This window comes from Chlamydotis macqueenii, chromosome 8 (genome assembly GCF_036417535.1).
Source record: "Chlamydotis macqueenii isolate bChlMac1 chromosome 8, bChlMac1.mat, whole genome shotgun sequence".
NCBI lineage: Eukaryota > Metazoa > Chordata > Aves > Otidiformes > Otididae > Chlamydotis > Chlamydotis macqueenii.
In genome coordinates, this window is record NC_141563.1 from 14,030,519 (window position 1) to 14,054,710 (window position 24,192).

The 24,192-nt window shown below is 49.2% G+C and overlaps 1 protein-coding gene across 2 annotated transcripts in view; it reads right to left on the reverse strand.

Moving 5' to 3' along the window:
* Positions 1–2,524: 2,524 nt before the first annotated feature.
* Positions 2,525–24,192, reverse strand: part of RXRG (retinoid X receptor gamma) — a 52,945-nt gene continuing 31,277 nt past the window's right edge. For both annotated transcript variants that reach the window (XM_086753719.1, XM_086753720.1), the window contains 9 exons: positions 14,912–15,171; positions 11,572–11,716; positions 10,706–10,885; positions 6,678–6,838; positions 5,808–5,937; positions 5,047–5,179; positions 4,184–4,275; positions 3,838–3,943; positions 2,525–2,985 (listed from right to left, as the gene is read on the reverse strand). In XM_086753719.1, coding sequence (XP_086609845.1) covers positions 2,838–2,985; positions 3,838–3,943; positions 4,184–4,275; positions 5,047–5,179; positions 5,808–5,937; positions 6,678–6,838; positions 10,706–10,885; positions 11,572–11,716; positions 14,912–15,171 — 1,355 coding nt within the window. In that variant the 3' untranslated portion in view covers positions 2,525–2,837. The remainder of the gene's footprint in view (positions 2,986–3,837; positions 3,944–4,183; positions 4,276–5,046; positions 5,180–5,807; positions 5,938–6,677; positions 6,839–10,705; positions 10,886–11,571; positions 11,717–14,911; positions 15,172–24,192) is intronic.

Genomic DNA, 24,192 nt, shown 5'->3' on the forward strand with positions numbered 1-24,192 from the left:
TATTACTAACAGTTGTGGGATTTGCTCCTTGGGGTATCTGCAGAGATGAGCCCCTGTGCTTTGCAGGGCTAGGACAAGCACTGCTCTGGGGCAGCATTTTGACACCATTGTACAGGAGCCCACAACATGAATGAGGAATCCGAGGATTAGGACCAAATCCGGGAGATTACATCAAACCTCAATGATTGCAGGTAGAGCTCAGTTTCTCAGTGATGTCTTTCCTCTGCCTAGGACATCTCTCTGCTAGCGACGCTTTCAGACGAGCAAGCCGTCTCCTATTTACAGAAGCCACACTCTGCGTCTCATGTCTCGCAGCCCCACCAGACATAGGGTGAGGGAGTGTGGGGTGGGGTGCGCGTTAAGCAGGTGATCAAGCCCATAGAATTTTCAAAAAACCCCACTGGTCATCTAGAGAAAGAGGACAAGCCCTGCTCAGAGTGCAGCCTGGAGCCCTCGTGGCCCAGAACCCAGAGACCACCTTTCCACGGTCTGGAGGCAGACTGCTGAGAGTAGGGGTGTCCAGGAGCCACATGTGGCCCCTTTGAGACTTCCTAGCCCAGTCTTGGTTATCGTATCCCATCACTTACAACTTCAAAAAGCAACCGTTCGTATTGCAGGCAGTGGACTGAGATCAGCATCAAGACAGTCGAGGTGAACCGCTCATGGGACTTGCAAGCTCTACTTGCACTGGCTGCAGTGGGCACACGCAGGGTCATCTGGGCTAAGTGCTGGATCCCACTCTTCTGTCCAGTTTATTTTTCTCTGTTGCCCATGCGTTGAGCTGTTCTGCCAACATGGAACATCAGGGACTCCCAGTCCTTCATCATAGACTCAAATTAAGCCACTGAGAGGCATCACGTGCTGTCTACATTAAACCCCTACCAGAGACACTTGAGCATGGCCCAAAGCACTTTTGGATGTCTTGGCCAAATTAAACTCCAACCTTGCAGCTCCATGTAAACTCGTTACGATTGCAGCTACAACAACTGTACGCTGAGGACAGGCCGTGAGCTCCGAGAAGAGACGGCACTATTGGCACGGAAGGATCCTGCCCTCTCCAGCTGGCTTAGCCCACTATGCCGCAGCAGCTCACCCCAGAGCACACCCTGAGTTAGCACCGAGTGCTGCGGGGCTCCAAAACAGCGCTCAGACACCTTCTCTGCGAGAAGTCTGCTGCAGGCATGAGGACCCTCAGGTTTTCCTCTATATGTTTCAACAAAAAACATTAATACCACATCATCCATCTTCAGACAGTGGCATCAGCTCCCGCAGCCCCTCCTTGATTTAAACCATCAAACCTGAGACCCCACCCCACCACAGCCTGTATACAGTCTCTCAAACTCTGGCAAAGGCTTGACAATAAACAGGGCGAATAGTTTCTGTCTTTAAACATTCCCCTTTTAATGGAAAATTATATTTTCAATTAAAAATAGCCCCTTAATCAATAGTTTTCACCTCTTTTGAAATTGTGCCTGTTTTTTTCTAGTGTCATTAAAAAAAAAGAATATGAGTTTTCGTAACTTTGGATTTTTGTTTTTCTCCTGCTTTTTTGATTCTCTCTCTCTCCTTTTCACAATGAAATACTGGAGAATGAATCATGTCCCTGTGTGGGAGTTTTAACAAAATGTTTCATTTTTATCCCTCTTTCTTCGCTGTTGTCACTCCTCCTTTCCCCTAAACTTCCCCGAGTGGCAGCATTGCAATCTGTCACGCAGACAGACAAAGCATGGCTGCATCTCACCGCACTGTCTGCTGAGAGGGTCAGAAGGGGCAGATCACTTAACACTACACCTGTTTTATGAATAATAACACAGGCAGTTTTGCTGGGTTCCTGGGAGGATGTTTTCCCACCAGGATAAGCTCCGTGTATTGAACAAATTCAAGTATTTAACTCGCTTGACTCTGTGTGATGGGAAGATCCAGCAGTGCCATTTGAGCAGGGGAAAGATCAAGCAGACCTTTGAGGCAAGCTTTGTTAGAGTATCTTGTGCTCTCCTTCTCTGCAAGTTTCACTTATGGAGGTATGAGATTATAAATCTGGGGTTGAAGAGCCTGTGTTCAGTGGAGAGGGGGAAGAAAAAATGTCTGAAGCACAAAGCTTCGGAAAAATAAAAATTATCCATGAGCACAGCAGGTTTGGGTCACCCCAAAATACTCCATTCTGGACCTAAATGAAGCACTTCAGTTTTCTCAGCGGCTGGACTAGCTCAGAAAAGAAAAAAAAACATTAAAAACTAACTTCTTAAATTATTTGAAAAGTTAAAAATTTGAAGAGTCCAAGAGTTTCTTTTTAAGATGGTAGAATGAAATGCTCTGATTCAAAGCAGAAAGTTTCTCCAGGTCTTTCCTTAAGTAGGAGCAAGAAGCAACAATACCTTCTGTGTCCTGGCCAGAGGACTGTGCCCATCAGCACACACAGTGATATCCTGAGTGATGGTCCTGCCCAAGAGTCTCGGGAAGGTCCCTCAGCCCCGTTCCAAGCCAGACCTGTGACCGCAGCAACAGAGGACACTGCTCTGCCAGCTCCAGTCAGTGCCTGCCTCATTATTTTATTTGTTTTGTTGGCTTTTATTGAGAGTGAAAAAATAATTTAAAGCAATTATCTGTACAGAGGGACAGGGGACTGTTTAGCTGGTCGGAGGTTCTGTGACCCACCACGGCCAGGCCAGGGAGGGTCAGAGGGGGTGATTTACAGCTGTACAAAACCACAACAATCCCACCGAGGAGGAGCAGAGGGCGGAGGACATCTCTTGAGCTCTTGTAGGCACAGAGCAGAGGGGTGGGAGGCTGTGCAGGAGCATGGGGGGCCAGGGTCTGGCTAGAGTGGGGCCAGACCCTCAAGTGACCTGCAGGGGTGTCTCCAGCATCTCCATGAGGAAGGTGTCGATGGGGGTGTCCCCAATCAGCTTGAAGAAGAAGAGGTGCTCCAGGCACTTCAGCCCGATGGACCGCAACGCTGGCAGGCGCAGGAGGAGTTTGGCAAACCTGGAAGAGAGCAGAGTCAGAGGCACGCAGGAGGCACTGGCCACCCTCTCCCACACGTTTCCAAGCCTGCACCAGGGGTTCAGGAGGGCAGAGCTCAAATCCTCCCCAAAAATGCCTTGGAGAGTTCTCCATCTTAGATTCCCCTATGCTTTCAAAATAACCATTTCTCTCAGCATGTGTAGAGGGAATATGTATCTTTTCAAAACAGAATTTAGCATTTTTAAAATGTTTAAAAAAAAAAAAAAAGAAAAAAGATACATGCAGATTCTCTCTCAAAGACTTGAGCTAGTGACTTACATCTCCATGGTGCCACCGAAATCCTTCTTGAAACTGCCTTCAAAACCCCTCAACCTCCCCAAGAGGGTACACAACCCCTCAGCAGCGCCTCTGCCAGCCGCTGCCTCCTGTTTTGAGGCACAGGTGCCAGGGGGTCCAGCAGGCAGACTGCCCCCATCACCATCACCACCAAAACCTCCTGCTTCCAGCGCTCTGCAGCCACATCCAGAGCCAAAAACAGCAGAAGATGCTATGGGCACACCACCTGGCTGGAGGTGATGAGGACAGATCCAGCTGCCGGCGTTTTGAGAGCTCGGCCAGCAGAGGGTAGGATTGGATCGAAAACCAAGAAAACTGCATCTCACCAGCACCCTGAAGGCTCTGGCCCAGGATTAAGGCACTGAGGACAGGCCAGCCTGCGGTAGCTGGGCTGCTTGGACAGTTTTGGCTGGTGTCCTGCCCTTGCTTTGAGGGTGGCTCAGGCAGAGCCTCTGCAGACACCTCTGCCTCAGTCTCCTCTTTCCAGGGTGGGAATTGTGCCGCTCTGAGCTGCCTGCCTTGCCTGGGGACACTCACCGCCCTGGCTGCTCAGGGTACTTCTGCTTCGTGTAGGCTTCCAGCGTGGCATAGACCTTTTCCCGCAGAGATTCCACTTCTGAGGGGCTGGACAAACCCTTGGCATCTGGATGAGGAAGAGAATACAGGTAGGGAAGAAATCACTGCAGAAGGGACCTCTCCACTGCCAGCAGGGTGGACTCATGCATGGGCAGGAGAGGACTCTGGCTCTCTAGTCATGCATCCAGGGACTGGGACAAATCTGTCTGCAGTTCTGATGCTCACTGCCACAGCCCTCCTGCCTGTGGCTTGCCATGGCCCAGAGGGCTTATATGTCACCTGGGACTGCCCCAGGCCTCAGACTTACCCGGGTTGAACAGTACGATGGCTCGCAGGCAGCCCAGCTCCGACTTATCCATCTGCATGTCTTTCATTTTGGACACCAGCTCTGTCAAAACCCTGCATGTGGGGGACACAGGTGGACAGACAATCAGAGACAGGTGCAGACAGCAAGGCTGGGAGCTGAAAAGCATCTGGGACAGGCTCTGGAAATAGCCCCAATTCCTCTCTGCAGGAAGAGGCAGCTTTTAGGCACAGCCATGCCACACATCACGCTCTTCTACACGTGCATCGGCAGCATTCATAGACTTCAGCATCAAATTCATTCCCATTCTCACTTTGCTCAGCACATGCCCTCTGTGCTCTGTTTGGACTGTGGAGAGCAACTTGCATTCACTTGGGGAAAACCACATGGGTGGTTCTTCACATTTCGCTGTGCAAAACACGGGCACTGCCCTTATGCGTGCCAGTTGTGTAAGAGTGGTAACACGGTATCCTGCCAGGTGGGGAGCAGGCATGGCACAGTACGCGTTCAGTCACCACATGAGCAAGTTGGGGTTTAAGGGTTTGCCACCTAAAGCTCTTGCTGATCGGTATTAGCTCTAGATCCAGTTACGGCAAACCCTTAGAGAGAAGGCAGAGAAGCATCTCTCCCCTTGCACACCCAACCAGGAATCTACTTCTGCAGCTGCAAATCCCTTTCCAAGGTGCTTTCACCCCATTCTCAGCTTTTAAGCCAGTCAAGCTCCCCTCCTCATTCTAAGCTCATTCTGCCCCAAATCATCATGGGTTTGCTCTAGCTCTCACTAACAACATGTTTCCCATTCAGAGCAGAAAGACAGAACCAGCCTAGCCACCACTGCTGGGGGATGACAGAAATAGGCCACATACCTGTCAAAGATGGAGCCCACACCAGCACTGTGAGCGCTGCTGCGGTGCACGTGCAAGCCTGTGGCCAGAAGGATGCCATCTTGCACCGACACAGAGCGGTGGGAAAAAGAAGCAATGAGCAGCTCATTCCAGCCTGCAAGAGAAGGTGTCTGGGACATAAGAGGCAGTTCAGCAAAAAAATCCACATGGAGCAGGACAGCTGGTTTCTTCTTGCTGGCTTCAGACTCAGCTCACAGAAGAGATGGTACCAGCTGCACCCTTGCCAACACTGCAAGGGGTGGCAAACCCTGACCAGCAGTACAAAAGTGCAGTAAATGACTCAAAGCGCCACAAAAAAAAAAAAAAAAGGAAAATATTCTGGGTTTTCCTCCTAAAAAAAAATAATTAAAAAACCCCAAACACTTTATTTCTTCTATCAGCAACCTCTTACATCATTTCACACATTACACTCTAATGTGCCCCACACATAGTAAGTTCAGCAGTTAAAGGGATTGCATTAACAAGACACATTTATTCACTCTCCCCCAGCCCTCCTGCATTCTTCATGAAGAGGGGAACAAACAGCAGATACCACTGCCCCATCCACAGCCTCTGCCAACTGCTCCTCACGGCTCAGGGTGGGTTGCTTACCCTGCGACAGCAGGAATGGATCAGCTCAGGACCTCCCGTTCACCGTCCAGCCTGGCTGGCACGGCACACAGCCCAGAGAAGGGATGGGGGTACCACCAACAGCCCCAGAAGCCACGGGTGGGGGACGTTACCTGCCCGGAGGAGAATGACTTGGTCTTCCAGTGTCAGGTCAGAGAAGTGGGGGATTCGCTTGGCCCACTCGACAAGTGTGAAGAGCTGCTTGTCAGCCGCGTGGCATATGTTGGTGACAGGGTCATTTGTCTGATTTAAGTGTGATATCAAAAGGAAAAGAGCAGAGGAAGAGAGGAGAAACTGTTGATGAAAAATCTTTGATAAACACTGTCTGCAATGCACACAGTATCAGACCAAGTTAATGATACTCAGAGCCACAAGTAAAATGATCAAATTGCCAATAATCTCAGCTGTGCACTGTTGGGAAGAGAGGACATTTATTACTGCTGTCCCCTCTACAACCAGCCAAATCAGCTGGCTGCTAGACTTTTCTGTTTGCTTGATGTTCTTTGCAAAGTGAGTCCTGCACAGCAGGCTGCAGTCCTGTTCCTCAGGGCATAGCTAAAAGCCACCAAACAGCCTCTGAATAGGCATGAACAGCAGTTTTATCCAAACCAGTAAAACCACAGCAGTAAACCTGCTGTGTCCAGCTCCATTCCAGTCTCGGTAACTGGGGCAGACAAGCAGTGTCCAGGGCTGTGCAACTATGGAAGCCAGCACAGGGCTCAGACTCTCCAGCATCCAGTTATTGCCCTATCTACTCATTGAAACCAAAGGGAACTGGAAAAAAAAAGTTAGGAAAATAATGTATGGGCTGTTTTCTAGTTGTTATTTAGATTAGCTTCAAAAGAAAAATTGTTGGTGAATTTTAGTCGATGCAAAGCAAAAACCTCTGTGCAAAATGCTAGCCGTTCACATGGGGTTTGCCTTTTCAAATTGCCCCTGAAAGGCTCTCCTCTCAAGCTGAAAGGGATGTTAGTGCCCCTTACTGAGCTCTCTGTGTTCATGTCGCTGTACGCCTCCGTCTTGGGTTCGACTGCCAGCTCAGCTTCCAGGATCCTCTCCACAGGCATGTCCTCACTGCCACTGCTTGTGGACTCGGCCTCATTCTCGCTCCGCTCCCTGCTCCTCTGCCTCTCCTCCTGCACAGCTGTAGGACAGAAAAGTGACTCTTTACATCCACAGCAACACTTAGCTGCTCACAGTGGGTCCCCTTTCCTCGGGCAGGAGGAATAAAAAACCCCTTCAGGAGGGGGAGAACAGAAAATAAGAAAATAAATGGACATTTCAGATGTATGTCCATTAAAATTGCTGTCCCCACCTCCTCCCAATAACTTTGGGGTTGCTGTAGACCAGTGGCCTCCGAATTTGACAAAAGGTTGTGATTTCCGAAGTATGAAGCTGCAGAATAGAGGAAAGAGGAGCTGATACCTCCAGGTGGCAGCCTGGACTCGCCTGTCACGAGATGCTGGAGAAGGGAAGAGGGACCCAGCACCCAGACACTGAGGTTTGCTGTGCTCACTGCAAACTTTGAACAGGCCCTCAGCAGCCAGAGAGCACCCAGCAGCAGGGCTGGATGGTCCCTCACCCCCAGCTGGATCCACACACAGCCTGCCTCATTCCTGAGCAAACACTTACTCAGCGTTCGTATCACCTCTCCCTCCACCACCCCTCTTTCCCAACCCTCTCTACTAGAAAGCAGTTCCTAGCACCTCTGAATGCCTCAATGCCTTTACTCTCTTCTCTCATCTCTGTACTTTTTCTAAAATATCTGCTGACTGGAGGAAAAGAACAGCTGAAATTCTCTCCAGATCTCAGCAATTCATTCCCAGCGTTGTTGGTTGCGGGGAGGACAGGTTAGTGTAGGACATGTGCATGTGGTATGCCAAGCCTTGTGCTTGGCGTCCTGGGTGCACATTTTTTGCTGGAGAAATCCCAAAGGGAAATAACAAAATTCTGCTAAAACAGGAGAAAAAAAAAAAAAAAAAAAAAAAAAAAAAGGCAAGTGACCAGCAGGTGTCCTGTCAGTTCTTTGGATAAAGAATTGGCTAGGGGGCCGTGCCCAGCGGGTGGTGGTTAATGGAGTCAAGTCCAGCTGGCAGCCTGTTACAAGTGGTGTCCCCCAGGGGTCGGTACTTGGGCCCATCTTGTTCAATATCTTTATTGATGACCTAGACGAGGGGATTGAGTGTACCCTCAGTAAGTTTGCAGATGACACCAAGTTGGGTGGCGGTGTTGATCTGCCTGAGGGTAGGGAGGCCCTTCAGAGGGATCTGGATAGGCTGGATCACTGGGCTGAGCTGAATGGCATGAGGTTCAACAAGGCCAAGTGTCAGGTCCTGCACTTTGGCCACAATAACCCCATGCAGCACTATAGGCTCGGAGCTGAGTGGCTGGAGGACTGTGAAGAGGAAAGGGACCTGGGGGTGTTGGTTGATGCTCAGCTGAACATGAGCCGACAGTGTGCCCAGGTGACCAAGAGGGCCAACGGCATCCTGGCCTGCATTAGAAATAGTGTGGCCAGCAGGAGCAGGGAGGTAATCATCCCCCTGTATTCGGCACTGGTGAGGCCGCACCTCGAGTATTGTGTTCAGTTTTGGGCCCCTCACTACAAGAAAGACATTGAAGCCCTGGAATGTGTCCAGAGAAGGGCAACAAAGCTGGTGAGGGGTCTGGAGCACAAGTCTTATGAGGAGCGGCTGAGAGAGTTGGGATTGTTTAGTCTGGAGAAGAGGAGGCTCAGGGGAGACCTCATTGCACTCTATAGCTTCCTGAAGGCAGGTTGTGATGAACAGGGGTTTGGCCTCTTCTTCCAGGCAACAAGCAGGACCCGAGGAAATGGCCACAAGTTGTACCAGAGGAGGTTTAGATTGGACTTGAGGAAAAACTTTTTCTCCCAAAGAGTGGTCAGGCACTGGAACGGCCTGCCCAGGGAGGTGGTGGAGTCTCCGTCCCTGGCAGTGTTCAAGAGGCGGCTTGATGAGAAGCTACAGGATATGGTTTAGTAGCTGTGGCAGCAATGGTAGTGGGAAGACGGTTGGACTAGATGATCTTATAGGTCCCATCCAACCATGTGATTCTATGATTCTATGATTCAGCTCGTTGCTGGGGAGCCTTACCCTGGCTTATATTAGGGTGCTTTCAGGGGAAGGGCCAAAGCTTCGCAGTGACCCACCTGGGCGAGAGGTTCCTCAGCACTGGGACTCAGGATTATTTTACAATTGCTCAGCACTTCCCTGTATTTCTCCCAGCTGGGAGGATATGCTTCCCAGCACTGCCTGACTGCTGGGGACCTGGCAGCATCCAAGGAGATGGCTCAGTGGGGCAACCCAGTCTGGCACTCGGCGAGGGAGAGCAATGCAGGATGCACACCTGTGCCAGCCAGCTGGGGCAAGCGTTCATCCTCTTTAGGGTAATGGACAGGAAGAATCCAGGAAAGTGTTCCTAAAGTCATCAAAACCTTAGTGGAAGAAAGAGCATGCCAAGGAAATAGCAGTTCCATCACTCAGTCTCCAAACTCATCCAGGATTTCTTGTTCAAGCTGCAGTCTATTTCCAGTTCCTGCAGCTCCTGGAAAGCCCCTGTGATTATTGCAGCCAAAGCCCCACAGGATCCACCAAGATCCTGGGGTTTAAATTTTCATGCTCTGCAAAGGGAAGTTGCGCTGACACCCTGGTCCTATGAAGCACTTTGCGCCCAGCTGGAAGGGCGAGCTGTGCCTGGGATTAGGTTTTTGATTGAAGTTTGCCATTTTGCAGTCCCCCACTGCCCTAAGCAGTTGAGGCAGCACAGCACTGATGGTGCCACAGGGAACAGGCCAAGGTTCAGCCTGTGCCCAGCGTTACAGCTACATCCCCAGGCTCTGTCCTGCACAGTCGGAGCTCCCGAACAGGGATTGCGTGCTCTGCAGGGGGACAGCGTGGCCTCCAAAAGGGACAGCTATACTGCCTGGTGGCATTCAACCCTGGAGGTGGCACAGTTATTTATCTCGGGGAAAAAAAAGCAGCTTAAAAGCTGTGCTAGTTGTCACCTTGCATCTGTCAGTGTAATTTGGAAGACAATCTATCTCAGCAGTCTTTGCTCCACCAAGGGAGTGGCTAGCTGCAGGGGGCGGAGGTGGACAGATAAACACCCATGCCACCGGGCTTGCCCTTCCTGGCAGCAGAGATTCACTTGGCGGTGGCTTTTACAAAGACCTTTACACTCTCCAGAGCTGTTTGGGAGAGAGGCAGGGCTGCAGGACCCATCACAGACATGCATCAGCCTCTGCAGCTCTTGAAGGCTTCCTTCAAGTCAGTGCAAAATTCCTCCCCAAGTTCAATTGCCTCAGGTTGGATCCTTGCTCCAGACCAACACCTTTGGTGGTTTGGGCCAGAAACACAGTCCTTTGGGGGTTGCAGTGAGTGCATGTGGAGTACGGGAGAGGCTGCACAAACTGTTTCCATACAGCTCTCTCTTGCAGAACAAAAAACACCACAGGATGTGAGCCATACCACAGCTCATCCCCAAAAGTGAGGTTAAGAGTGGAAATGACAAGAGAACTACAACATAAAAAGACAGAAATAAATCATCCACCCTTATCTTTCAGTGCAAGAATTAGGTGATGACAAATGAAGCCAGCAACCTGAAAACGAAAAAAGAGGTTGCTGTTCACACAGGAGACGAGCAGGCTGCAGGACTCCTCGCTGCCAGGTGCTGTCCGCAGCAGATGTTTACAGGTATCCAAGGGGTCCAGGCCATTAAGGGCCACTAACTAAAGGCAAGCTTGGTCAAAATCAGTTAATAGGTCCAATAGTCACCAGTATGTGCATTTAGGTGTGATAGGAAGAGAAGTACAGTGTAATAGCTTCCCCACCAGCTTCATTTCCTTTAAGAAATGAGATAAAAATTGCCCTGAAGCTGTCAGTGTGGGGTTTTTGAATGCTCCAGCCTTGGAGGGCCACCAAGAGCCAGATTTATCCTAGTGAACGTAAGGAAAATTTCTATAAGCCCATTCCTTCCACCAGCCCACACATACCTTCCCTCTTCATCCCCATCGCGAGGCACTTCTGATAGCGGCAGTACTGGCAGCGGTTGCGTTGGCGCTTGTCTATGAGGCAGTCCTTGTTGTCACGGCAGGTGTAGATCAGGTCCTTCCGGATTGTCCTCTTAAAAAAGCCTTTGCAGCCCTCGCAGCTGTAGACCCCATAGTGCTTCCCTGGGGAGGCAAGGAGAGTCCATCAGTAGGCAGGCAGGCATCTGCCTTCCCTCCAGCATGGAGGAGCTCAAACCAACCCTAAAGGTGAAAAAACTGGCTGAGAAGTATCACCTTAGCAGGCCTGACTTGGCTTTAGTGGCTTTTAGCAGGAATTGTGACCAGCAGCAGTCAAACTACAGAACTGCTGCCTTCCTGTGATAAGGATGGACAGCATCCCAGGGGAAGGATGTGCAGCCACATCTTAGGTGCAGTGCAAGCACAGAAAAGCCACAGGCAGCAAATGGGTGCACTGTCAGAGGAGGCCTGCAAGGCGCAGCCAGGCTGCAGGTCTCTGGGGCAGGAGGGAAAACCCAGGAACAGCCAAAGCTCAGCTAACACAAGCTCAGATAAATAAGAACACAGCAGTTTTGATATATTTACCTTTGATAAACAGGGACATAATGTAAAATGAGATTATACACATAAGGGAGAGGAGTATAGCTTTTAGCTTTGTTCTCTTTTGAGCACAGCATATCTGGAAAACAGGCAACCTGCCCTTGGGTAAGCCAGACCCAGCTACAAATCCTGCAATGCCAGTATGGCCTCAGCAAGCCTCTGGAGTGTTTTTTTCCTGCACAAGCCTCGCTTCAGAGCATCAGAGGAGTGTTCATTGCACAAAATCTTCCCCAAGAAAGAAAACCTCCTACCTGAGGACCTGTCCCCACAGATGGCACAGATGTGTTTGGCTAAGGATCCTGGGCTTGTAGATGGATAACTCATGTTCCCAATCCCTGGGAGACCCGGCAAGGGCTTGACATCCTCTGAGCTGCTGACATTGTTCAGGACATTGAGCTGCAGAAGCCACAAGACAGGTTAGAGGGTTGGGACTCATACTTCAAAGAAACCACCCCCAAACTGAGCTGAATCCTCCCTTGCTGCTCCTGCTGGGCTTGTTCCACAAGCTTATCTTCAGCAACTCCAAAGGGCTACCATGGGCAGACCGACATCCTCCCGTGAACCCAGCTGGAGGGGTTTAAGCAGATGCTTGGTAGCAGGTATCGCCTCTCACCCTGCCCTGACTCTGTAACCAAAGCCAGGACTAAGCAGAGCTAGAAAAGGGCAGGCAGCAACCCTTAGCTGCTCAGTTATAGCCTCCAAGCAACAAGGCTGGTGGGGTCCTGCTTGCTTCATTTGATGATGCTGATCACTGGCTGCTTGCGGTCTTGAGCACTAACAGCTCAGTAAGGAAGAGCTTTGCAGCCAGGTGATTTAGTGCAATTAAACCTGCAGTGCTGCATGGTTAGCGAAGTGTAATGATGTTTTGTTGGTTTTTTCTTTTAAAAAAATAAACCAAAGTGTTAAGTGAGTTGTCCTCCCTGCCTCGTGGTATGCAAATCTGCATAAACATATGAAAACATGGCCATCTTGGTCACTGTCTGGAACTCAGGTTCCCAAACACTATGACAGGCTGGAGAATGGAGCGGATTCAGGGTTGCTAGATTAAAAAAAGGGAGCAGGCTGAGCATCTAAAATCGGCTGCAGTGAGATGCAGGCGAACGGCCCAGAGCCCCCAGCTGAGATCCCCGGGAATTGCTCATGGCTGCTGCAAGTTAAAGGTTACAAACCGACATCGATTAGAGACCAAAGCCTGATGTTGCCCAGGGCTTTGTTTTATTGCTATTTGCTTTTGAGCTGTTGTTGGCAGGGCAGCAAGGATTAAGCGCCATTGAGCACGTCTTGTCAAAAGCTGTCTGGGCAGAGCAGTGTGTCTGCAGAACCACTACCAAATCATCTTTCCCATCACCACACTTTGAAGGCTGGGGATGGTTTCTTCACCACTGAACTTGTTTTTAACAGTCGCCCCAGTTTATCAGCTCAAGTTCTTCCCAGCAAGATGGCAGAAGCAGGGACCAAAATCAAAGCTTTGGATGAAAATCCAGCTACAGTCTTCATCGCAATCTCCGTAATATCTAAACCACTAGATTTCATGCATGTTGTTGCAAGTTCTCCATTTGCTCCAAGAAACTGCCCATTTCCCATGAAAAAGTATAATAATTTCCACAGGGTATTTCAGCAAAGAACAAGAAGGGCTCATCCCATTGGAATTTTTGGACCTGTCATTAGAAAACAAAAATATTAAGCCTGTTTTCATCTTCTCTCACTCCTGTTCCCTTCTTTAACAAAGCTTCAAAGGTCTGATAACATTGAAACTACAAGTTACCCAGCAAAAATTACCACATTAAAAGCCAGCTTGTTTTGCTGCGCTGGAAAGTAAAAGCATAAAGAAAAAAATTACCCAGAGGTTTGCTCTCCCCAGCAGAGATCCAGACCAGGCACTGGACAGTGGTAAATCCTAATGCTTCAACATCCAAATGTGCCCTAAGGAAAGGCTCAATCAACCCCTTCCTCCCCACAAGTGTCCAGTGACCTTTTTTTTTTTTTACCCTGGAAACAACTTCTTGGCAAGATGCTGAGCTAGGAGGAACTTTTTACGGTGTAAAATGTTACTCAAAGCTCAAGTACCACCTTTTCTTTCTCTCTAGCTGCACTTTGAGACAATAAAAGGGAGAGAGGGTGTATACGGGGGAAGAAACGGGGCAGTTTTTAGCCATCAGTGTCTTCAGAGCTTGACTCCTGCAGGTTAAGTGCAATTATGTATGATATCTGGGACAACTGCTTGAACCCAAATCCATTAGCAGCCTCCCTGCTGAATCCCCAAGGCTCAGCTGTCTCCTTGCATTAGAGGCAACACAAATGAAACCTGCTCCTTGGAGCTGGGAGCTTGGCATGGTGCCCAGATCGGGGAAGCCGCTTCCCAGAGCGCCCCCAGCCCCAAAGGAAAGGCTTCCACACAGCCAATGCTGCCACCAGCTCCACCACCATGAAGTACCTGCCCTGGATGTCATGGGCACAGATATTGTCAGGTTGATGGGGAACAGTTGGGTGGAATGAGAGGAGGAAGGATGCCCAGCATGCCCACCAAAGACAGCCCAGACCTACGCAGGAGTTGTGGATGTTGGTGAAAGGTAAGCCAAATCTGCCAAGTCATCCTTACACTCCTTCAGAGCTCTTCAGACGCCTCCCCATACCATCCTTTTCCAGCCTCAGCAGCAGGCACTAGGAAGAGCTTCAGACAGACCGTGGAGTAGCAGCAGGGTATGGGGCAGAGAGGGCTCAGGGATCATCTCCTCGCTGCTCCTTCAACAGGAGCCTTGAGGCTCTCAAGCACTCCCTACCTTCAGGTCCCACTAATAAAATGCAAAGTCTTGTTAACAAAAGGCAGAATTTCCACTTAGATCTAGACTCCCAGAGCACTTCAGCACACTATCAAAATCCCACACTGTCACCTTGGTCCCAGCCATGCCAGAGGTTGTGCCAGGCTCTTGGAGCAGTGTGGCACATCCCTGTCCCTCCCCTACACAGCCACCCCAAGGAGGCTCCCAGCTCGTCCATGGCTCTGGGGAAGCACCAACCCCTAGGTCTCCTCCCTGTCTGGAAGGGAAATTTCAGCACCTGAGTGAGCTCAGGCAGTAAGGAGAGGAACGCTTCATTTTTCTTCAGGCAAAGTTTATATGCAACACAGTATGTGGCTGTTATTTAGCATTAACATTTGTTTCCCTAGAAAGTCTGTCTCCTTTCCAAATAATGAAACAAAGCAGATATCCTTTTGCAGGAGGAAGAGGAATGCTTCACATGCTGCAGCCCTTGGCTATCCCAATTATTTCCACGTTCAGTAATTATATCCACTGCAATAGATGCAGTGGAGGGGAACTGGATTGCATCCATGGTGTGAACAGACCTGGGATCTCAAAATCCCTTTACTGTGCAGGGATTTTGAAATATACACGGCTGTCTTCTCTGTGTCTGTGCCATGGGGATTTATGCAGAAAGATTCACATGCTGGAAATTGTTCTTTACAGCTGGTCTCCTTAGGCAGCAAAAACACACCAGATTCTACCAGCCAACCCGCTCCCTCAAGTTTTTGGACTGTACCCTGGTCTCTGAGCACCATGAATCGTAGTGAAGGAAGCGTGCGCTTTAACCTACCTGTGGACTGGCATGTGTCACAAAATTCATGCCTGGGCCTGAGGACAGAGCGACAGGGTGTGAGCCGATGGAGGACGCGATGACTCTGTACGGCGAGCCCAGTGCGTTCACCGGAGACCCGATTGCGTTCATGGGGGATGGCAGCGCCCGTGAGGCGTTTGCAGGGGCCTCGAGGTAGTTGTGGGGCCCGTCCACCGAATTTCCCGTGGAAAGGCTTGATGATGGGCTCACGGATGTGGAGCTGGCGTGAACAGGGGAATCTACAGGGAAAAAGATTAAATACACTATGAGTGAGGCTTGCTGTACAGTGATCAGCTGCCCAGCCTCAGTCATGCCAGCTTAGATGCTGACCAAGGCTCAATGCCAACCAAACGTGCCTTATGCTATAAAGGGAAAGAGCAAAACACTGGTTATGGTACAGGAAATAGAGTTACATACAGCAACAAAATATATTATGAAGATAATACTTAATAATCAAATCTTCCTCCACTGCTTCAGTGCCTCAGCTGACTTGGAAGAAGGCTGCTGCCTGCCTGACTCAGGCTGGTTTTCTGAGCTGTTCCCTGAGGTTTCATTTCTTACGTCCAAGCTGGCTTTAGAGAGAGCGCACATCTGAAACCAGGAAATCCCCACTGACCAGGCTGGAAGCCCTAAATGTTCCTCATGTCTTATGAAGCATCTTTGCTCCCTGCGATGGCTCAGGCATCATGCTCAGCCAGCTCCTCTTCCCATCGCTCAATTCTTCCCCTTCCCACCCACTTACCTCTCCACTGTGCTATTTCACACGTTCCTCCAGCTCTCAAAACTTGACACCAGCACCTTCAGGAGGAGCAGGAGGAACGCAGAACAGAAACTGCCCATGATGCGCTAACAATGCAGATGATAAGACAAGGCATCCAAAAATTATTTTGTCTGTTACTTTTCCTCACTTAGCACGAGGCACAGCAGGGACTGAGGCCACACAGACATGCCTGGGCAGACAGTCTCACAGTCACAAGGAAAGAAGGTTTCCTCCTTCCAGACTGAAGAGCTCCAGTGCACATTGCCAAACTGAGCCTCACGGTAGCCCCATGAGATCAATCCACCCCTGAACCCCGCTGGGGAAGAGGTGGTTCAGAAAAGCGACATAACCTCAATCATTGCCACTTCAGTGTAGTCTCCAAGGCTGAACACCTCACCCAAGGCCAAAACGTTGTCTTCTGTAAGACCAGTCTCAAATACTCAGAGGGTATCTGGGCATCAAATGCCCACTAGTCCCAATAGGTTAAACGGGTCTTATTTTAAGGTTTTATACGACCTTTTCTCCCTCCTCTAGAATTTTCTAACTCCAGTTAGCATTAGCTGTCATTAACATTTTAATGAACCATTGTTTCTCTGTCGGTTGGTTTTTCAACACAGGAGATTATTCCCTGGAGTAGCAAGGCATGTGGGAAGGTCACACAGTTGGTTTTCCATGGCTGGCACAGAGGATGCTTGTTCCCATTGCATTTGCAAGTAAGGCAGCACTTTGGTGGTTTGTTTGTTTGATTGTTTTTTTCCTCCTTTTAACATTATTGCAAAGTTATTTACGTGACAGTGTTTGTTATTTTACCTGAAGTAACAATCAAATCTGATTCAAAGGGAAGATGCACAATAAAGACGGGAAAAGGTCAGCTTGCTGAATAACATTAAAGACATTTGTCAGAGTCAAGGAGGACTCGATCCGCCGTTATCAACCCACTTCAGACTTAATTCTGCAGAGGGAGGGGGAGAAAAGGTCTTTGTCAATTCTTGCTTTGGCTTTTTGGATCAATTCTCCCAGTGGGAAAGCGATGTGCAGCAAGAGGAAGCCGGCTCAATGACAACAGCAGAAGCCTTGGAGGCAGTGAGGCGGTCTGGAGGCAGAGCCAGGGCTCCCGCCTGCTGCTAGAGAGTCACCCCACATCCCCCTGCCACCATCACGGAGACACGTGGCCTGTTTTCTGTTAGCAGATAGCAAGATCCCTACCTTGTAATGGCTTCCAAGCACAAAAAAAAAGCCTTTCATTCCAGAGACAGCTGCCAGTAGAGCCTTTAGCAGTGGGCAGAAGACATGCTGTTTGCCTGGCCCCCACCTTACCTAAATGCTCAGCTCACACAGGCACCTTGGTTGTTTCCTGAGACTTCAGGGGAGCATCCTGGCTTGTGCCATTATCAGCTTCAGAGAAAAGCAAAATGCATTTTTCATCACCTGGGAGCAGCCTGGTACCATAGCACGCAGTCCTCCCCAGCATCTGTAGCATAGACTTACAAGGAAATGGGTTTTATGCTTCTTTAAACAGCTGGATAAACAACATTGCCTTTGAGGATTCTTCAGTTTGGAAAATAAGCCACTGAAGGGGAGACCAGGCAAAAATCTATTGCATCAGAACAGCTAAGGAGAAGAATGATTCTTCATCCTTTTCCATTAATACAGAAAAGGGCATATTTTGGAAGTATCATGAGGAACATTTAAACCAATAAGAAAAGACTCCCAGGAAAGTTATTTAACTGTTTGCATTTACACCAGGCTTTACAGAAACACTGTCACCAGCAAGTTTCTCTACTAGGAAGGTTTCAAGCCTCATAGGGACCCAGAACAAGGCTTTCACGCAAGGATACTGCTTGCCAGGACAAGCCCCACAAGCTTGTGTCCATGCCAAGAGGCGACTGTTCGGGGGCTATGGCCAGGGGCATCCCCTAGCCCCCCAGGACAGGATCAAAGGTTGAAGCCAGGAAGCCTGGAGGGCTTGTGCCTACCTCTCTTACTCCAGCAACGAGACACCAAAGAGGAAGCATGAATGCACAAAGGAGTGTTTGCTGGTGGAGATGGATGGATAAATGAAAGCAGCTACTGTGGAGCACACAGGTGTAAAGCCAGGCTCTGCCAGGGCCTGATGACACAACATGCTTGTTTCCACAGCGCCTGGCCATGCTCTCCTGCCAAGGCTGTAACAAACCCATTGGTCAAAAACATCAATGTTAACTTTCACTTATCAACAAATTTTATCCATCTGTTGTAAACTGTAATACAAACACCACTTAAAAAAGCAGAAACAAACAAACAAAAAATAAAAGAAAAGCACTCCTGCAAGGTAGTCCCAACTTGGACTTTCAGTCCCTCACTGGGCTAAGTTTGTCAGGTCAGTCCCCAAGGGAGTAGAAATGCAGCCTCCCACACCTGGGGAAACACTCCTCTCAGCTTCTCATTTTCAGACCAGAGCGCTCCGAGAGGGATATAAGATGTGACTGCCACCAGGTTATCAGCTTGCATGAGGAACAATTTGCACGGCTGGCAGAAGGTGTGCAGGAAGAGCCATACCAAAGCATCCTTGACACCGGGGTTACTTATTCCCTGAGCTGAGTACCCTTCAAAGTCGTTTCAGTCTAAAGGAGCCAGGCTGGCTTGGACAGTGCAAACAGCAGAGATAACAAGTCTGATTCATTTTGGTTGAAAACAGTGTCATGCACCTCCCAACAGAAAGCAACCAGGAAGGGTCATGGGCTTGCAGGGATGGCACGGCTTTCCTCAAGGTATTTTCTCCCATCATTTGGAGGACGAATGGCAACATCAGCGTGGCAGCAGAGCAGGACCAGCAAGGAGCTGCTCTGCAGTGGAAAAGCAGCACTGAGACAGACTGAGGGGAACTGAGAAGATGGGACTCAGTCCTGCGTGCCAGCCACAGCTGGCCGCCTCTGCCTCTCCAGTAGCATTCGGCACAGGTGACATTTACACAGGCCAAAGCGGGCTCAGAGTCCATCCGTCAGGTAATGTGAGGTGACAAGCGATGCCGGGGATTCAGCCAGCTGCAGCGGGGCCCCACAGAGTGGAGGGCAGCCCTGCGTCGGGAGGAGAGGGCTCTGCAGCTGGCACAGCCCCCGCCCACAGGCACCAAACACGGCTCCTGGTCTGGCCAGGTCCCCCACATCTGCCGGGGAACACCAGCTGAGACCCTGCATCGAGCATCAGGGCTTGCTACTGCTTTTAACCACCTACTCCAGATTCAAGACCAGCTTATTTCTGATCCACAAATGGGGCTGTTTATGTCTTTCTCCCCTGTCTCCCCCACTACACATTAATGCGTGGACAGGTAGTTTCCTGGAGAGGATCAGGGAAGCCTGATATTGTATTTATTTCTCTCCTGGAGGACCAGAGGAAGAGAGAACAGGAGGGAATTGCCTTGTGTGGATTCGCTGATGCAATGTCAAGAGAAACCAGTGCCTCAACCAACCCTTCACCAAATCTCTTGTACAGAAACGCACACGCTCCAGCCTTCTCTTTGTAGGACGCAAAGTTTAAAAAGAATGAACCTGCTTCAGGGTGCTTCACTGTTCCAAACTGCCTCTGCAAGTGCATCACATCAGAGCAGCCGTGGGTTGGAAGTGTGCACAGAGACCCAACATCCATCCTGTTGCTTTAGCATTCAGAATAAGGATCATATCTCACATCAGCATCGAGAACTCTGCCAATGAGCGAAGACCCCAAGAACCACTCGGTTCTCTGCGTTTTGAAACCAGCGCCCTTGAGGACATAAGCAATAGCATTACATCCACCCACCAGCCGCTACAGCCTAGCAAGGATGCAAAGCTTCAATACTCCACAGCTGTGTTTCACCTCCACCTTAGCAAAATCCTGGTCCAGGGGTGAGAAACTTGCAGGAACAGCCTCACAAAACCAGGAACAGATGAATGCTATCTACATCATAACAGATCTGTAGGTGTCTGACAGATGCATCTGCAGGGCACAGAGGTCCAGATCCACCACACCAACGCTGAACAGCCAGGTTTGGGCTAACACAGCTAAACTAGTCCAGGACCAACGCTGGTGGATGAGAAGCTTAACATGAGCAGGCAATGCGCCCTTGCGGCCCAGAAGGCCAACCGCATCCTGGGCTGCATCAAGAGGAGTGTGGCCAGCAGGTCGAGGGAGGGGATTCTCCCCCTCTACTCTGCCCTGGTGAGACCCCACCTGGAGTACTGTGTCCAGTTCTGGAGCCCCCAACACAAGAAGGACATGGACCAGTTGGAGAAGGTCCAGAGGAGGGCCACGAAGATGATAAAAGGGCTGGAGCACCTCTCTTATGAGGACAGGCTGAGAGAGTTGGGGCTGTTCAGCCTGGAGAAGAGGAGGCTCTGGGGAGACCTGATAGCGGTCTTCCAGTACCTAAAGGGGGCCTACAAGAAAGATGGGGAAAGGCTGTTTAGTAGGGCCTGTTGCAATAGGATGAGAGGTAATGGTTTTAAAATAGAGGGGGGTAGATTTAGATTAGAAATTAGGAAAAAGTTTTTTACAATGCGAGTTATAGAACACTGGAACAGGTTGCCCAGAGAGGTGGTGGAGGCCCCATCCCTGGAAACGTTCAAGGCCAGGCTGGAGGAGGCTCTGAGCAACCTGATCTAGTCAGGGATGTCCCTGCTCCTTGCAGGGGGGTTGGACTAGATGGCCTTTGAAGGTCCCTTCCAACCCTAACCAAAAAAAAACCAAAACAAAACAAAACCACACCAGCTTGGATACCTCTGTGCTGTGAGCACTTCACAGGTAAAGCTGGGCCAGACATGGAAGCAAAGATAACCTTCAAAAGTGCACAACCAACCAGAAATGCCTTGGCAAAGGCAGTGGGAAGAGAAGCATCCAGCCTGCAGCCAATAAAGCTGCTGTGATTTCCACCCAAATAATGGCAGGAAACACCAGCCCGAGCAATTATGTTTGAGCAGAAGGTGGAATGAGAACACAGAGACCAGAAACATCCAAGCCCTACATACACTGTCTATTTAATCAACAGGGGCTGTAAGTTTGCTTTGGTTAACGCCACTTCAGCTCTAACACCCAGCAAAGCCTTGAGTATCAGTGTTAAACGCTGGTGTCTGCCTTCAGTCAAGGCCTAAAGCAATCCTGCCTCCTGAGACATGCAAATCCCTGGCACATCTAGAGATGATGATACTTCAGTTTTGTTTCTAATGTCAGAGAGAATCAAAAGGTGGAATAAATTATTCAAATAATAAAAAACATGCTTGTGCTTCAGAGACCTCAGACAAACACAGAAAGGGTTCATTGCATTGGCATGAACAATTAAAGTGCCAGTTGCCCTGCCTGAAACATGACTAGCAAAACTTTGCAGATACTTCATCCTCTGCAGACCAGAGAGCATCAAGAAGTGGGAAGAGACAGGCAGAGAAGGGCTGATTTCTGCAGAGGAGTACGGGCATGCGTGGGAGGTACAGCTTGGCAGGCAGCTTGTCCTTGGGGACAACCTCCAAGGGGAAATACCTGTGAGAAACACTCCTGAAATTGGACGTAGTTATGTAGCAGGGAACCCATGTTAACAGGAATCAAACAAAGTTTTGCTGCTATAACTGCAGAAGTAGTTTTTATTTAATAGATGGAAGCAAACCTGAAAAATTATTCCCTTTCTGGTGATATTTTCAACTGTCCAAGCAGATTTCCACAGGCAGTACAGATTGTCACGCTAATATCCTATAGAAAGATTACTGTTTTCACCTCGTTTTTAAGCTCCAGTAACCTTTGGGCTTCCATCTTTCCACCCAACTCTGAGTCAATAAATAATGCAGCCTTCCTCTGACAGCTAGCATCACAGAGGAGCAAAAATTTTTGGAGATGTGCTGGCACACGTGAGCAGGGGCTTTTGCAATGGGGATCTGCACAGAGCAGGAGACAAACAAGCAGGAGAAAGTTTCCCTCAGCTCTCCAGGTGGTGGGAAGAGCTCATCCCTCTCCTCTCAGGTAACGCTCCTGTGCTGTTCTTGCAAACAGGGGCCACCCAAAACCTGGCCCTCAAGAAAAAGCCAACTGGAAGAACATGAAACTTTCACCTGCCCTGGTGCAGGCTCAATATCAGAGGCTGTTTTAAGGTCTTGGTTTGACTTGACTAAAATTGGACAGTGGGTCAATAGCTTAATACATCCAAGGACATTTGGACAAGACACCTGCAGTGTAACCACATATTCTCCTCTCCAGGAAGCCAAGCTAAGGAGGAGGGAAGGAAGGAGCAGAATCCACAGAAGATACACAGCCTTTGCCACGACTTTGACAGGAACCATGCATTACAGGATAACTCTATGGTGATCTTGCCAACTGAAGACTCCTTTAGCAACAGCTTGGCCAGTAATCAAAATAAGGACTGCAAGCCAAACTTACTCATCGTAACAAGGTATCACATCCCACTGGTGACCACAGTAACACACAAGAGTTGGATAAAGTTTCTCATTTCCAAACAAGTAAAAGTTGTTGAATTTGAGGTCTGAAAGGTTTTTCATTATATTCTGATTAGATTTTCCACCTGGCCAGTGGTATTTCCAGCACAACAGCAACCAGGAAAAAACATGCACAAATTCCTACAGTGGTCTTTAAACTCCTGGAGAGGCTGTAAGTCCCCATCAGAAAGGATCCAACTGGCTGCAGGTTCTGTGGCTGCCCCAGGCAACTGAAGGCAAGTGTCTCCTGCTTTAACAGAAAAAAAAAAAAAAAAAAAAAAAAAAAAAAAAAAAAAAGACAAAAACAAAAACAACCCCCAACCAATACAACCCACAAACAAACATCCTGCATTCCCCCCAGCTGCAGGAGTTGCCCAGTCATAGGATTTTCTCACAGCTTTGCTGAGTCAAAGGGTCCTCTTCCATCTTCACATACACAGTTACAGGTGCAGACATGGCAAGCTGTGACACCCAGGGAAAAAGTATCCTGCAGGTCACAAAACCTGGGACCGTCACAGGTGAAAAGGTGTCAAACAGCTGGGCAGCAACCCCACTCCAGCCACAGCCTGGCTTTTCCTCTGCAACTCCCCTTATTCCCCAAACGACCTGGCTTAACCCCACTTTGCCTGGGAGAGCTGACAGGATTGCAGCCGGAGGTGGTGTGGCCACATGCCAAATTACATGAGTACTAATAAAAGAGACTTTGTGGAGGAGCCAAGTTAGTTCTTGTCCTCAACCAGCTGTGCCAGAGAATGCTCAGAGAGAAAGGACAGCCAGCAGAGCATCTTTCCTTGCCCTGGGAGCTGGGCTCTGGATGAAGTGCATCCTTCTGGAGAATAAAAACACATTTTAAAGCTCTTTCCTTGCTTCTATAGCCCAGGCTGTGAAGGCAAATCCATCTGCCTTGGTGTACATCTCCTGCTTTAGATGTCTAACGGTGACTCATCCAAACACTTTTGCTGCTACTCTCCAAACTCACCTGTAACACACTTTAGAGTCTGACTGCCCTTTTCTCATCACAAATCATGTGCTCATTACCAATTTGTGTATGTACATTTAGAGAAATTTGATGGTATTATTCAGACTTTTATGATCAAAGTGACAGTTATAGACACCATCAAAAACCATGTACTCTCTTTCTAACCTGAATGCAGATAAAGTGTATGTAACAGTTACTTGAATGCAAAAAAAAGAAGAAAGCAAATACATGCTCTTTTTTTTTTTTTTTGCTATTATGCTCAAAATGAAGCCCAGAATTTCAGAGCTGAAGGAAATCTGAACACAATAAGATGTAGACATGCCAAACAGCAGCAGCTACATCACCTTAACTCTGCCCTCCAGCAACATGGTGCAAGAACAATGAATGCAACAAGCTGACAGCCTAGTGCAGACATTGCCCTTTTCCACCGTCCCGATGTCCTCCTTCATGGTGCCAGCACAGGCAGGACCAGGAACAGTTTCATCACTACTTTAAAGTGAGGGGAAGCAGCAAAGACCATAAACACACTGTGAGCCTGATGGAGATGCAGGTTGCCTGCACGAACTTTGTGGTGAGGACACCAAGGCAGTAGAAAGCTGCCACACACCCCCTCCATCAATAGTGACCATGATCTATCCTGCTTCATCCCTCTCAAAGCCCGACTGTCCTCTCACACAGCCCATGGGCCCTGAGGTTGTCTGGCCAGAGCAGCAATTGCCTTCTCAACCAGCCAGAAAACCCTCTCTGCAGACCCAATAACCCAAGGAGAGGCAGCCCCAACACCACTCACAGGACCCCATCCCCACCAAGCTGCCTCAGGGGCACGGAAGCTCTCAGGCTTGGAGGGAAGCGTAGATATGAGTGTAAGCCACACATCTATAGTGTCCAGGGAGCACAGGACAGGCCAGAGTGACTGTTTTAAAGCAGCCCAAATAAAACCTGCCCAATGCTTTTTCATCTCTGTCAGAGGTTCACCTGTAGAAAACTCCTCTGTTTTTCTAAACCAAGTCAGAAGCAGGTTAAGACACAAGTTAAATATACTTTTAAATGAAAGTTAAAGTCCCAGTGTACTGAACTGTTGGTGGGCTGGAGA